Raw genomic sequence first — 16,016 nt, forward strand, 5'->3', positions numbered from 1 at the left:
TGGACATTGACATGCTCTGACTTTGAGTTCTCCTTTAACACACCAAATCAGAATCATCTTTATTGGTCAAATGTGAAGAACACACAAGGAATTTGTCTCAGTTAGAACATGCCACACTAGTATCATCATAAAAAAGACATAACAAATAACTATGGAGGACACTCACAAAGGTTAATCTAATCGAATTTCTTAATGTAAGCGGTACCTCTCAGGAACAACTGTGAGAGAATATGCAAAGTGACAAGCAGACAATGGTTCAAGTACAGAGCTGGAGCTTCAATGATTATGAGGGGTGTAATGATTCATCATTACAATCAATGTATCAGCTGTATGAAATGCTATCGCCCAAATAGAGCAATTTGGTCAAAAAATTGGTCTGATATGAATAATGTCGATCAGAAAGTCTACAATGGGTCCTTCCTGGTCTTTTTACATTATGTTGCTCACTTGAGCTATCTAGCTGGCTATCTGGCTATCTAGCTAACGATCTAGTTGGCTACCTAGCAAGCTATCTATTTTCTATCTATTAGCTAGCTAGCTGGAAATCTAGCTAGCTATTAGTTATCTATTAGCTAGCTTGATAACTTTCTATCTATTTGAGTTATTCCAGTGAACGCTGGCACATGTGGCTGCCGCTGCTCACCCACAGAAAAACTGATCAGTGACTGTAAAGTGACCTTGAGAGTTTTGAAAGGCGCTTATAAATGAAATGTATTATTATCCATCCATCCATTTTCCATACCGCTTATTCCTCATTACGGTGGCGGGGGGTGCTGGAGCCAATCCCAGCTGTCTTCGGGTACGAGGCGGGGGACACCCTGAATTGGTTCCCAGCCAATCGCAGGGCACACAAAGCCAAACAACAGTCACTCGCACACACACACCTAGGGACAATTTGGAGCCAGCTGGATTTTGGTAGCGCCTGCCTGAGGGATGGGAATCACTGGAAAAGGTAGTGGGCAGGGTGCAGAGGGTCCAGTCGGATTTTCCCACTCTCGAGGACTTGCAGTGTGCAAGTCCTCGAGAGTGGGTTGCTTTATGCACCCCCCATAAAGCAATTATGTAATTTTTATATCTTATAGCAATTTTGAAAACGTATTACATCGCATGTTTATGCTAATAGCGATGATGCGAATCAGTTAGAATTTTTTAAAATGTTGGGGTGGCCGTACCCCCTGCACACTCACTGTAAGAACCAAAATAAGATCACTATATTGGGAGGCAACAATTTTGAAAGCAATTATTTTATGCATGGGTCAAAAAGTGGAACAAACCATTTTTGCTTTTGAAAATCAACGAACTCTGTTGTAAAGGGAGATTGTGGCTGCTATTTGTCCGAATATCTTTGTGTTGTTGAGATAGCATTTATTCGCGTAAACAGGTTTCCTGTTTTGTATTGGCTTCCTCATGTGGCTTTTTTTCCACGTCTTTCTGGGTCGTTTTGTTTTGACCTTTTCTCCACGGCTCCTTCAAATCACTGGCCAGGTGTTCCGAATTGTCTCCTCACTTTGCTTACATTTAGTTCTCTAGTTTCTTGCTGCCTCTGTCAGGTCACTGCTACTGTTGGTGTTCTTGTCATGATCCTCTTTGTTGGTCCATTCTCACTTTCACGTCAGAAATTTTGTGTCTTTTTTTTTGGAATTTATATTGATTGTGTAATTCTCCATATTTATTAAGTTCAAAGAGTTGCTTGTTCTGTAGCCACAAGGGGCCATAAGCCAGTGTCTTATTGTGCCGGTCCCAAACCCGGATAAATACAGAGGATTGTGTCAGGAAGGGCATCCTTCCTGACACACTTTTTTCCTGACGTAAAAAGCTTGGCCAAAACAAACATGTGAATCAAACCTCTGAAGATGGAGGACACTGATTTGCTGTGGTGACCCCTGAAGGGCACAGCCGAAAGGGAAAGAAGATATAGATTGTGTAATTATGATTAAAATTGTGGATTTTTTTTAAGTTCAATGCTTCCCAAATGCCTGAAAAAAACACTCATAATGACACGTTTTATAACCACAAATAAATTGCTAGCATGAAATGATTAGACGCGCTTTGTTTGTTTTATATCGTGACCTCGTCGTAAATTAGACGGGTCACTGAAATCCTTATAAGTGATTAGGAAGTAAGGAATGGGTGAATAATTCTGAAGAGAATCATTGGATTCTATGTTTCATTAGTCACAGTGGCTATCCTTTCCCACTCTATTGTCTCATGTACTGTAAAAACCTTTAAAAATCCGCAATATCTCACACCGCCTCATACACCCCCGTGTCCTTGTCTTTTTCTCAACCACCTTGATGACACCAATGATGCTTTTCTTCAGGTAGCCGCACAGACGACGGCTCCGACGTGGATTCCGAACCCGACTTGCCGCTGAAGCGCAAGCAGAGGCGTAGTCGCACCACTTTCACCGCAGAGCAACTGGAGGAGCTGGAGAAAGCCTTTGAGAGGACACATTACCCGGACATCTACACGCGGGAGGAGCTAGCCCAGAGGACCAAACTGACAGAGGCCAGGGTGCAGGTAGAGTGCAGTCTGCCCACCAATATTAAGATTTGATCTTTTGTTCATGTTTCATAGTAAATGGCATGTTGTCTCATATCTCGGGCAACAACCAATCGCAGTTTAGAGCTCAAGCATTGCATGATAGGACTCAGAAAACAGGTGAGCTGTGATTAGTTGTTTCTTTGAAACCAGAACAACTGTGATTTAATAGTTAGTCGACAGCAAGAGGAAAAATGGCCGCCGCCCCTTCAGAAGGATAAAAATGGATGGATCTTTCCTTCTTAACTCAATCACTGGCATTCACAAATTTATTCAGGAATTGGAAGTATGTTTCGCTTCTAATCCAAGATACTTCGTCAGTGAACTAAAGTCTTTTTCTGGTAGTTTCGGCCCTATATCTGGACAGTAGGATTATATATAGGGCCGAAACTACCAGCAATTGACTTTGGTTCGCTGACGAAGCATCTTGGATAAGAAGCGAAACGTCCGACACCTTCAAAAAAGAACAGATGACGGTTGAAGAAACCTTTTCATCTATGTATTGTATTTTGGACAGCCACCCTCATTTCAAGATCATATAACTCCAGACCCATGTAAATTAGGAATTAACTCTTTTTTTCTGATGAAAGAAGAGAGTCTACATTTTTTTACGCTGCATTGAATGTTTATGTAATCCCAAAACTCAATATTTTGTGTTTCCTGGAATTCGAGTGACAATGACAAAAACCTTGGCACGAGAGTGGACACATTTTTGCACGTCTGGCAGTGAATGAGTTAATTGATATTCAACAACTGCAATACTGTATTAATCAGAATACTGCAATTAGAATAGTGGGGCACATTTTTGTAAAAAAAAAAATTGCAGTGACAGTGATTTACAGACTGTTGTACCAGTTTTAATTGGATGCTAAAATGAGCTATGGAAAGCTAGGCTAGTGTCCGCTGTTCCACACTGGAATCCTAATTCTTACTTTACGTACGTAGATGTAGTTTAATGGATTGCTAATCCCAACAAATGCAATTGTTATTCCACTAGTATAGCTTGCATTGCACAGAAGTTCTCATGCTTATCACGAGCCTCCAGCGTTGTAGTCCAATTGGATAAAGAGCCTGCGAGCTCCCTGCCTGCCTGCCTGCTTGGGTGCCACGCAGCTGTGTGTCAGCCAGGGAAAATATTTACAGTAGAGTTATAGCGGCAGCTGTTCTCCCATCGTTGGGGGGAGGTGAGAGGAGAGAAAGTCAACGCATTCCTGATGGATTTCTCATTCCGGCCGTTTGGCCCGCATCTCATCCCCATCACTTTCAAGCTCGCCGCCGCTCGTAAAACCTTCCACATATCACACGGGGTTCCTCATCCTCTCCAGGGACCCCTTTGCCCCGACAACATTAATCAATCAGCCACCGGTTGGAGTGGAGAGTTGAGGAGAGGGAGGGGGGGGGCTTTCTGGGGCAGCCATCTCCTCTTACCACAGTCATTCACACTCTGTCTGAACCCCTCCATGAGTGTTAGCGCATGCTAAGTGTTCATCCGTTGCAATAACAGCTAGCACACATGTCTTTGTCCAGTTCGTTGTATTGCGTGCCATGGCATTTGTTTGTTTTTTCCGTAGTTTAGTCATGAGAGTGACATAATATCCATGTGCTGGACACAGCTGCTCCACTGGTAATCATTCATTCGTGTAAAAAAAAAACAGATGAAAATGGGGGACGATGTGAGTCTGTCTGCATCTGTAGATGATACATTTCATGTTTTAACGGGCGCGGACCTTGATCAAACACAGGAGATTTGGTTTGGCCCTTGTGGAGTTGACTTATTAGACTTGAGCGTTTTATGGAGAGTCATCAAACTTTGCCGCCATGCGACAGCCACGTGCTATGACAAAAAAGTCAAATGTTTTGTGGTTTTACTGTCATACATGTGTTTTTGTAGATGCATTGCGAAATTTGGTCGCAATTAGGCAATTCCTAGGACGGTTTGGTACAATTTTCCTGAAAACCACAATGGCAGATTTCCCATGTGTTTTTGGGCATATTTTTGTAAATGTGTTTTCGTTTATTTTATTTATTTGTATTTTTTGGTAGGGTTACTTTTGCTGAACATTTGTACCAATGTGGATCTTGTGATTTAATATTGGCTATGGAGCCTAAGTTTTCCGCAAAATGTATCACAAAACGCTGGCGTCAGAGTCAAGGCCCGGGGGCTAAATCTGGCCCGCCACATCATTTTATTTGGCCCGCGAAAGAAAATAAAACTTCCACGATGCTTGCCAAAGTCCGAACCAAAATTTCAGTTTGTCCCATGTAAACCACAATAACAGTCATTATTTTTAAAAATGATTTATTCATTAATTTGTACTTCGCTCTCTATGTAATATGTGCAGGGGATGAAACATTCTAATGGCTTCCCCAAATTAATAACGGCCCCTGAGAGGAAATTGTAACTACAATGTGGCCCTGGGCCAAAAATATGAGTTTGACAACCTTGACATATAGTAATAATTTAAATGTCACATGAAAAGATGAAGAAATCCTTTCATTTTTAGCTTTTTTGCACTCTCAGACAGACAGACGTCGCCAATGATGAGTACACCTTCAATTCAAAATTCAAACTGAATAGAATACAAGAAAATTGATGTCTAAATGTCTCAAGGGTCTCTGAGACCTGCTTTGAGTTTTGCAGAGAGCTATGTTTCTGGTTGTTTACATGTGAATTTTGATGGAAAGCACATGTGCGTTTCAACAGTGAAGCAAGGCACCAGCTGGTCTTTTGCAAAGGTGCCCAAATGATGCAGAGAAAACAGGAGACCCTTTGGCCTGAAAGCTAGTCTTCTCCTGCACAGCTGCAATGACGCATCCTCCAGATGTCAGTTGATGCCAAAATTCTTTCGGGTACGGTTATAAGTGAAATCAATGGGCCGCACAAAGACATATTTGAATACAGGTCATCAAAAATGCTAAAAGTGGCATCGGTGCATTGGCTACGTGCATTATTTCATTTTATTTTTAAAATGTTATATTTTACATTTTACATTTAAATTTTACGTTTACATTTTACATTTAAATTTTATGGTTACATTTTACGTTTACATTTTACGTTTAATTTTACGTTTAATTTTTACGTTTAAATTTTACGTTTAAATTTTACGTTTAATTTTTACATTGTATTTTTAAGTTTCAAATTGTATTTTTTAGTTTGAAATTGTATTTTTTGGTTTGAAATTGTATTTTTGGTTTTTGTATTTTTATATTTTATATTTTATATTTTATTTATTTTATATTTTATTTATTTGAAGGACTCACCCTTTCAGGGACAGCAGTTACTACAGTAGACGTTTTATCATGTTCTCAGGGTACAGGGCAAATGTAATCCAGCTGTTCACTCTGCTCTCTTATAGTAAAAGTAGCACAGTCAAAATAATTTCTCCAAGATGGAAAGTACATATTCATAAATGGTTACACTTTCACTGAGCAGATTTTAGAAGAATTCAGGATATAAATACAAGAAGGCCTTGCAGTCCCTGACAGCAAACCTTGAGATATTGATGATCTCGGAGGAACTCCCAGGATCGGAAGTAGTTGTGACTCTGGAAGCCTAAACTGTCAATATATTCTGGGATTGTGGCGTTCGGCTTTGACTCGCAACACAAACTCACTACCTCATAAACAGGAGCATACTCCCTTGTGTCTGCCTCAAACTGTCCTTTTAAACCCCCCCGGACCCCATTCGCTTCCTCCTCTCCCATCCATCTTTATCAGCCTCTGCTGTCGCTTTCAACAGCAGCTACCAGTGCTCCTTCGCCAGCGCGTTTTATGACCCCCAACTGACAAATTGTGGGATATGATCCGTGCTAGCCGTTGAAGGCCCGCAATAGTGGGGGGGATTTATTCCCCTCTGCAGTATCTTAGCCTTCAGATACCAACTGTCATGTCAACAGGAGCATGGCTATGATCAAAGCCTTTGAGCTGTGGTGGTAGAAATCGAAATAATAAAACATGTTCTGTTTTGATAAACATTATAGTGTTTACCATGTATTTGTTTTCACAAGGATTTCAATAGAGACATTTATTTCAACCAAGTGGAAAAATCATGATGTGAATATATGTTGTAGCTTTTTGGGGGGTTAATTTTAGAATTCTATTTAAAAGGAAATTACATTTTAGATGTTTGATCATGGTGAAAACTTTTGCGGAAAATTCAAGCCTAGGTGACAGCTGTAAATAATGCTAATACTACTACTGCTAAATAATAATAATAATAATAATAATAATAATAATAATAATAATAATAATAGTCATGATAGTAATAACAATACAAATAAAAATAATAATAGAAATAATAGAAATAATAATAGTAATAATAGTAGAAATAATAATAATAGAAATAATAATAGAAATAATAATAATAATAATAATAATATTACCCACAGAAAACTTGTTTTCTATCCTGTGATTGGAAAATATCCATTAGAGTTTTGAAAGGCCCTCATTTCAAGCTAATTAACTCCAGACCTCTATAATTTAGGAATTTAGCACTTTTTTCCAACTTCAGCTGTTGTTAAAGCGCTATATAAATACATATGTATGTATTGCATTGTGTCTTGGACAGCCACCCTCATTTCAATCTCATATAACTCCAGACCCATATAATTTAGCAATTAATTCTTTTTTCTGATGAAAGAAAAGAGTCTAAGGTTTCTTAAACTGCATTGAATGTTTATGTGGTCCTAAAACTTAATATTCTGTGGGTCCTGGAATTCGATTGACAATGACAAAAACCCTGTCTCTGGAGTGGACACATTTTTGCACATCGTCTGGCAGTGAATGAGTTAAGAAAGCATGTACAAAAGTATTGGGACACATGGTCATGACGTCTTCGATTCATCTCAGTTATGTCTGAACCTTCTTTGAAAAAAAAATATTTGGCATTATTTCACCATCACACCTAATGTGAAACTTGAGGAAAGCGAATTTCTCATCCCTCAGCTCGCACCTCATCATGGAAGGTTTTGTACAACGCCAAAATGGTCTGATTGATTAATTTATTAAGTGCAGCTTTGCAGCTGAGACTCACGGCGCTAATTCATATGCAACATAAACCAAGAGGGATGCAAAACAAAGTCGCGATTGTTTCATTATCAAATCACCCACCAGCGAAAAAAAAGAGAGAAAAATCACAATGGAGGCGAGTGGCGGCAACCGAACCCAACAGGCAAACTGTATTCCCGCCAGTGTGGGGTTTATATTTCATAAAGGCACAAATAGGATTTATGTAGATTGGGGTTGGGGAGAAATTGTTGCCTTGCGTCAGAGTGAATGTTCTAACACTTTCTTATTATTAGAATTTAAATGACTTTGGTACAGTGCTTCTGATACTTATCAAGTTAATCCCACTCTCCTCTCAAAATTCACACTCCTAGCTACTTTAATTAGCATAGTGCCAGCAGTCTGGAAGGCAGTGAGAGGAAAGAGAGTGAAGGCGAGAGGGAGGGATGAGGGAAAACGGGTGAGGAAGTGTGATATTGCGTGGTAGGAGACTGAAAAAGGGTTTGTGTGTTGAGGCTCGTTGCGTCACCCCGCTCCACCCCCCCCCCCCATATGTTCGGGCTTGGATATTTTGTTTTGTCATTATCTCGCCTTTCGCTATTCATCTGTAGCAACATGTCGCAAATTGGCTCCAGAGAGGCGTCACACATCCGGCATGTACTCGCCTTCTTTTGACAGCATCCTTCATGGAGGATCGGCTGAATGGAGAATTTACAGGCGGGGGGGGGGGGGGGGGGGCATGATCCGTCTATTGAGGACGAACGGCTCGCTAGCTCCAACGGTCTCAGATCAGTGATGATATCAAAGGAGACACAGAGGCAGCTTGCCATCAATCGATCCTTTTGGCTGATGGTGAATGGACGATTGAAAGGCAAATGTCTTTATTTGAATTGGAAGCTAAGGCCATGCCCACATGAGCACTGTTCCCAGCATAAAACATCGGCAATATTTCAAAGACCCCGTCGAGTGAATTCAGCGAGGATTAAATTCAAAATACATTGTCCGTGTTTCAAGATAATTGCTGAAAACGTGTGTGAAGAATGAGGAGTAGGAAGGAAGGGCAGCGCTATGGCATGTTAGCATGCTCATAGAGAAAGTCCGCTAAAATGTTTTCCGGTATGGTTATGTGACGTTCCACAAAAGGCATTTCATACTTGTCAACCGGCCGTATTTTGTACCACAATGCTCTACAACAAAGAACATACTTGATTATTGCGAGAAATAAGTTGTAACTTGTTAAAAGTCTTCATGTTTACATGTGAAATGTTGTTCATAAAATTGCGCAATGAAATATTACACGCACGTATTTTTTTTTTTTCAGTAAATAAGGAAAAATTGAGCCGTCAGTAAGGTCATATGTCTCGCAGGTTGACAGGTATGGGCATATTTGCACAAATATGTGCAGTGGCAACATGGCTGCATATGCCAGGGCGCTGAATCTCTTCACATTACCGCAGGAGGATTTGTGGCATTCTGTTCTGCTTGTTGCATTTTCATCATTTGCACGTTGCTGTTCTGTTACATTGCATTGAGCAACCAGAGTAGGTTCAGTCAATCTCCGTTTTCTGCAGGTTTATGCGCCAGATCACTCAAATGTTGTATTAGTGTAGAAAATACATCTCGGGGAGGGGGGGGGGGGAGATTATTTTAGTGTCATGGAGTCTGCAGGCACTTTAAAGGACAACCAACACCATTTTTTGTTTCCTAACTGACGTCAGAAAAACGTTTTCTAGCATCTAAAATACCCAAAACACACAGGCTGATATTTCTAGTCAAATGCAAAACACTAATAAAAATGAGTTGAAGTGTCCCAAAACTACTTCAAAATGACCCCTGAAATTGCGAGTTTCAGAAGGTCCCAAGACGTCTTGCCTTGCTCGAGAATCCAAAAAATGGCTTCAGATTCGGAGAAGATGCTTTCTTGTTACTCATCCAGTTCTGAATATGATTCAAATAGTTCCTAAGAGGAAAGCATAAATGTTTGCAATCGATTAAAGAAGGACTGCGTATCAATTCGAGCCATCAGGACTCCAATGTAGCGTCCCAGAAAATGCACAAGATGGCGCCCAAGCTTTGTTGGAAATGGGCTGATTTTTCTGCTGGGAATTTGTGTCAACTAGTATCAAATTGTAGTCTTGGTGCAACACACAACGATTCACCATCGCGTTATTTATGTGTTTTCCTTCTAATTTTACCATCAAGACGGATCAACACAAAGATTTCAGACCAAACAAAGTACCCAAAATGCATTGTGTGTCGCTTTCTCGGTCAGGGGCGTTCCAGACGTGACGTCACGTCAGACATCGTCATCAACTCGAAAACAAGGCTTCCTGAATATTCAGCGCGAGTCTTAAAACATAAAATATAGCTATATGCAGTGGAACCTTTGAAGTGATTTTACAAAGTATGGACACAACTTGTCTGGAGGCGTTGGTTGTCCTTTAAGCGTGTAGCAAGAGGAAGAGAGTGAGGGTGCAGTAGCATAAGGTGCATGCTGATCCACAAACAAAACCACTACGGTTCTTGTTTCCTGCACTTTTGAACTCCATTCAAGAGTGAGAGATACTCGCACTTGTATCGGAAGCGAGAGAGGTTTGCAGGCGCTATGCAAGCTTCACCTTTGGTCTTCCTCCATCCCGATGCTTCCTGCAGCAGAGCTAAGCTCGGAAATCATCCTCCGTCCAGGAACCCTCTTAGCGCTTTGGAAAAGGAAGGCCCGACGTGCAGGTAGATACGCAAGTGTGCGAGGGAGCTCTCCCTGTGCCGCCGCTGAGAATTAAACGGGATTGGGGAGAGCCGAGTAGAGAAATTGTGGTCCAAGGTGACTTTGTGATCAGGTTCCAGAGAGCAGCTTGAAATCCGCAGCTTGGGGCTGCGTGTGCATGTGTGGGTTTGTGGTGTCAAAGAGCCTTGTGCTCATCTCTTGGCGCCTTTCTTTTGCATGTTGAACTTTGAAGCGCTGAAAACGAATTCGGATCGTTTCAGTCACGTTTTAATGGGAGCGCAACAAACTATAAAGTATTGTGATTTTTATTATAATATAACCACTAAGATTGAATTGGTTTGAATTTGATTAACAAAAAATTACACAGGGAAGCATCTGTAAAAACAGTGGGTGTGCTTGATTATATAAAGCTATCCATAACCTTGCCCCCCATTCCTATCTGACCTTCTTCAAATTTCTATTCCCTCTCATTCGCTCAGATCCTCTTCCTCCCTCCACCTCTGTGTGCCCCCTGCCCATCTCAGCACGATGGGGGACAGAGCTTTCAGCTACTCTGCCCCAAACACTGGAAGTCACTTCCTCCCAACATCAATTCTCTTCCCACCTTAAAATCCCATCTCAAAACCCATTCATTTAAAATGGCTTTTTCTGTGTAGCTTTATCTCTTGTTTCTATTTATAATTGTATTTTACTAATTATTATATCTATGCTTGTCTGCGACTGTAAAGTGTCCTTGAGAGCTTTGAAAGGCACTTGAAATAAAATGTATTATTATTATTATTATTACATGTAAGAAGAATGTATGAATCTGGGCTTCATCCTCATTGCTGCATGGAGTTCATGGCAAGAAGAACAAAAGTGGAACGTTTAAGCATTTTAGTAGTTGGAATGATGAAACACCAACCTCGGATGACAACAGGGGGGAAGGAAGTTAGCGTGAACATAAAAGAGGGCTGGGGTGAGAGGATGAGGTCGGAGGTTAAGTGGCACTGCGGGATGAAGAAGGGGTGTGTGTGTGTGTGAGTGTGTGTTGAAGCGAGGGGTGGGCGAGGCAGCTGTTTGTCTGGCCCGGTTGGAGTTTGGATAGTTCAGACCTGCGTGCACGCTCCACTACATCCCAATAGGAGCTACTTGACTGGAGCCACACATCACATTTATTTTGTAGGCGCTGATTGAGGCTACAGCAGATGAAGATTTCACTGAATTCTCCTCTTTTCACCCTCTGGAAAAGTCCCTTTTTTCCACACATTCTAATGCGGCACAGATCCCGTGTCGGGCTTTTTTTTAAATGAGTTTATGTGTATGTTTGTGTGTACAAAAAGAGGCACCCCTCTTCTTAAAGAAAAAAAGGAGCTGCAAGTGTAAGTCCCCTTGAAAGTGTCCCTCTTGAAGGACTGTTTAAAAAGGGACGCCCCCCACCCTTTGTGCCCACTGTTCTGGTTGGCGTATGGAGGGGCTTTTGTCCCCCTTTTTCATGTGCGCTCACAATGGGCTGGGCTGTTTGAAACACAACAGTAGATGAACTGCGCTGACAGTGTATTAAATTCTGATGAATTGCCTGTGCGAGGCATAGATCAATGTCCTTCAACCCCCGGGCACGCAGCGAAGGCTGGGCCTTGTCTCGGCTAAATGGAACAGGTTGCTGGCTCCTTTCACAAGTCCCGATTATATTCATGTTTTGTTGGAGCAGAAGCCCATTTAAAATGTGTAAATCTTTCTAAAGAACTCCTACTTTTTCTTCTTTTTTTTTCCAAAGGGGGGTGTGTGGTTTCATTCAGGGAAAGGATATTGTGCGCTGCTCATTTCAGGAGCGCTGTCTGTCTAGACTATAGTTTTGGCGAAGCTTCTTTTTAGACTTTCTAAATAACAATTACATTTTTTCAAAAAGCACTGTTAACTCATTCATTGCTATTGCCGAATTGAAAATATGAGATGGACAGCCATCTCCTGATTTTTTCGGGTTTTGTTTTTTTTCTTGCGGAAGGGGGGGGGGGGCGATAAAGCACTGATCAGACCTCTGGCAATGTTTTTCCCCTCCACAAGGGGCAATATTTGTACAGCCGCCCCCATTTCAAGCTCATATAACTACAGACCCATATAACTTAGGGATGAACTCTTTTTTCTGATGAAAGAAGAGAGTCTAAGATTTCTAATGCTGAAATGAATGTTTATGTAGTCCTAAAACTCAATATTCTGTTGGTCCTGGAATTTGTGTGAAAATGACAGAAACCCTGGCACTGGAGTGGACACATTTTTGCACGTCTGGATGTGAATGAGTTATGATCAAAACATCTTTTTGCCACATTTCTATTCATCTGCTGGGGTGTACAAGCTTGCTGAAAACACTTAAAGCACTGCAGTCTCACAATGTCTATATACAGTACTGTATATTTTTTTCTGGATCGATTTTAAACTTTTGGTATACGTATACAGATGCATTGTAGTTAAAAGGCAAGAGAAACACTTTCAAATGTCATCCGTTATTTTTTGGGACATTTCCTTCAGGTGTGGTTCAGCAACAGACGGGCCAGATGGCGAAAACAGGCCGGTGCCAATCAGCTCGCAGCCTTCAACCACCTGCTTCCGGGTGGATTCCCACCCACTGGAATGCCCACTTTACCCACATACCAACTCCCGGAGGCTAGCTACCCTGGGACCACACTATCGCAGGGTGAGTGCATTCTGTTGTCACATTTTAGCATTTATCTCCTCAATGAGTGTCGGATCAACCTGTTTTGCCACTACAGACCACATTGTTGGTAGAAGAAGGAAAATGGTTTCAGAAATGTCCAAGCCTAGCCAGACAATTAAGAGTTGGTGTTGTCATTACTCTGTTTGAATGAAGCAACACATCACGCTGACCTGGTCCGTGGTCAAGTGGTTAAAACTGCAAACAATTCCATGTAAAATTATTCCAACAATATGACAAAGACTCATCCAGGAGGTTGCAACAGAACCTAGATCAACACCCAAAGAACTTTAAACCTGAGGGATATTTGGCTTTCAGGTGAAATTTCAGAATGAGCCTAAAATACATTCATACCTTCACAGGTGAACTAACTGTGGCAGTTTTTTGACTGTTTGAATGCACGTCTAACTGTTAAAAGTTTCAGTACTTTTTTCAAAACGTGCTATTCTTTCACAAGCACGTTCACAGTCAACTTTGCAACACCCGTTTGATCCTTGAATCGCTCAAAAAATGTCTTGGTTCATTAAGAGGTGATGTTAAAACAGTCACCCTCATTATGTTGTTTACATTTTGACATCATGAGACCAAGATGACACCTTACAATGGATCAACTAGACCATGTCACTGTGATGCCTCAGTAAGGACAGTCTCAGCTTAGAGCGTCACACAGCATGTCATTGACAGCTTGCAATGGCGATAGAGAGACTGGAAGAGTCACAGAAAGTTGTACAAGTGAATCTTATCTGTCGACATCTTCTGATTGTGATGACCTGAGAAAATGGATGAAGAATAGCACTCAACTACAGGCACGTTTAAGAGAGGTGAGATGTACCAGAGTGTCAGAGGCCAAATATCATCTCCCTGGATGACAATGTCCAAGCTCATTGAGGATACATCATGAGGGAAGTGCCTTTGTCGACTTTTACACCTCAAATGGAATGGCCTGCACTGTCTCCAGACCAAAAGCCTCTTGACAACCTGGTTGATCAGATGAGTCAACGTGTAGAGGCTCACAACTGGCTTGATGGAATGGAGTGTCCGGTTTCCTCAGCATTAAACACTTGATGAGGTCCATAGGATTCTTTCATCATCTTGAGGAATGATCCCTTGTAGGTGCTTTCTCTGTGATAATTGTATTTAGTTCTTCATCAATTGTGATCTGTTTACCTGGGTTGACAGCTTTTTGCATCAAGTGTACAGATGCCTTGTGCAGGTTATTTGTGGAGCCTGATTGATGGGATATTTTAACCTTCCAGTTTACAATCTGCTTTTGAATTACCAAAGTTCAAACGAGTCTAAATTTCACTGTTTTCGATCCATTTCCTAACCTTTTTTTATGTTTTTCTTTTCCACTTTTTTGGTTTGAAACTCTCATCTCCCTTTCGTGTGTGTGTTTTCACTCACTCTGTCTGTCTGCCTGTCTCTTTAATGTTTGATCCCCCCCTCCCCGCCCCCCACTGCTGGGTTCTTGACCAATCACGTGGCTTTAACCAAAGACGGCAATTTGTTCTTTGGAGAACTCTCTCTCTCCGTTTGTAACCCCATCCACCACTGCTGCGTTCTTGACCAATCACGTGGCTTTAACCGAAGACTGGGGGCGGGGAATAGAGGACAAAAACATTGGCTACCATTTTCTTGTTAGGAGAATGGGCTCATTGTGGCAGCTCCGTGTGTATCCCAAAAAATAGTTTGTATGCCAAGGTAAAATTTTCATAAATGTAACGTTCGTAAACCGAAAAGTTCGTAAGCCAAGGGGTTCGTATAAGCTGCCAAAGCGACCATTTGCATTACTGTTTTTATAACTGTAAGTCATTTGGAAAGGGGACTCCCGGTAAGGTCCCCAGAAAACAGAAAAACCCGTATGTGTGTGTGTGTGGTGAGACTACATTACATTTCATAACTGTCTTTTTCTTGAAATCCTCACTTACATTATCCCATCCCATTCAGAGGGCAGTACCTTGCACAGACCTCAGCCTTTGCCGCCGTCCTCCATGCACCAGGGAGGCCTGAGTGACGGCAGCTCGGCCTACGGCCTGTCATCCAACCGTCACAGCTTCTCCAGCTACTCCGACTCTTTCATGACACCTTCCGCGTCCAGCAACCACATGAACGCAGTCGGCAACGGGCTCTCCCCGCAGGTCTGTCCCCTCCTTCTTCTCTCCTCACTTGTAAGAATTATGATGTCATTGTATTTGAGTGCAATTAAAATGTTCAGTAGTATAACGACCAATGTGGGTTCTAATGCCCGTCTTCCAAAGCGCATGGATTTATGCCAGCGACTCCAAATTGCTACATTGCTAAAACAATCGAATTAATATCAACAAATTAAAATTCATCTTGATAGTAGACCGGGAGCTCTCAAGCCGCTCCAAACAGCCACTTTCCTGGGATGTCTAAATCCTGTACGTCGCAGCCAAAGCACATGGAGATGAAATAATTAGCTCAAGCTTAAAAATGTAGACTCCTAATCTTCTTGGTGTAATTGTCTGCACCCGCAAGACTCCAGTTTCTTTTTTTTCGACCTTCTTATTTCCCTCCTGTTTTATTTTAAAGCACTTGCCAAGAAGTTGGATACTATTTTTACAATTTAAATCCATTTTGCACCCTATTATTCCCCGCATGAAAAAGAATGCCAGGAGTTAACCTATTCAGGTGCCATGGTCTTGGTTGAGCTTTAAGCGGCGCAGAGTAGCAAATAAATGATTTGTAAATGATGCAGATCGTGTGTAAGGAGTGAATTATACACAATTACCCATCAAGACTGGCCACCCTTGCCCACCCTTGCCGACAAGATGCGGTTAACAAGCATAAAATAAGATTGAAATGGTGCGTAAAGAGTTGAAAATGAATTTCAATGCCGCATTTGTCCACAATTACCCCCATCGTTCACGTGTGTTTTATTTGAATCTCCCACTCCCCACCCCAACCCCTTTTAAAATATTTCTCAAAGCAGATTTTCGGTATTACTGTTTTTATAAGAAGAAAGAATTAAGGATTTTGTGACAAAGAGAGATTTTCTCTCCTGCTGGAGAAAACGGAGGAGGATAACACGGCGGC

The 16,016-nt window shown here is 41.5% G+C and overlaps 1 protein-coding gene across 2 annotated transcripts in view; it reads left to right on the plus strand.

Moving 5' to 3' along the window:
* pax7a (paired box 7a) overlaps positions 1-16,016 on the plus strand; it is a 74,327-nt gene that overhangs the window by 32,453 nt on the left and 25,858 nt on the right. For both annotated transcript variants that reach the window (XM_089009707.1, XM_089009709.1), the window contains exons 5-7: positions 2,321-2,520; positions 12,776-12,941; positions 14,907-15,097. In XM_089009707.1, coding sequence (XP_088865833.1) covers positions 2,321-2,520; positions 12,776-12,941; positions 14,907-15,097 — 557 coding nt within the window. The remainder of the gene's footprint in view (positions 1-2,320; positions 2,521-12,775; positions 12,942-14,906; positions 15,098-16,016) is intronic.

This window comes from Hippocampus bargibanti, linkage group LG12 (genome assembly GCF_051943395.1).
Source record: "Hippocampus bargibanti isolate YZ-2025 linkage group LG12, ASM5194339v1, whole genome shotgun sequence".
Classification (NCBI taxonomy): domain Eukaryota; kingdom Metazoa; phylum Chordata; class Actinopteri; order Syngnathiformes; family Syngnathidae; genus Hippocampus; species Hippocampus bargibanti.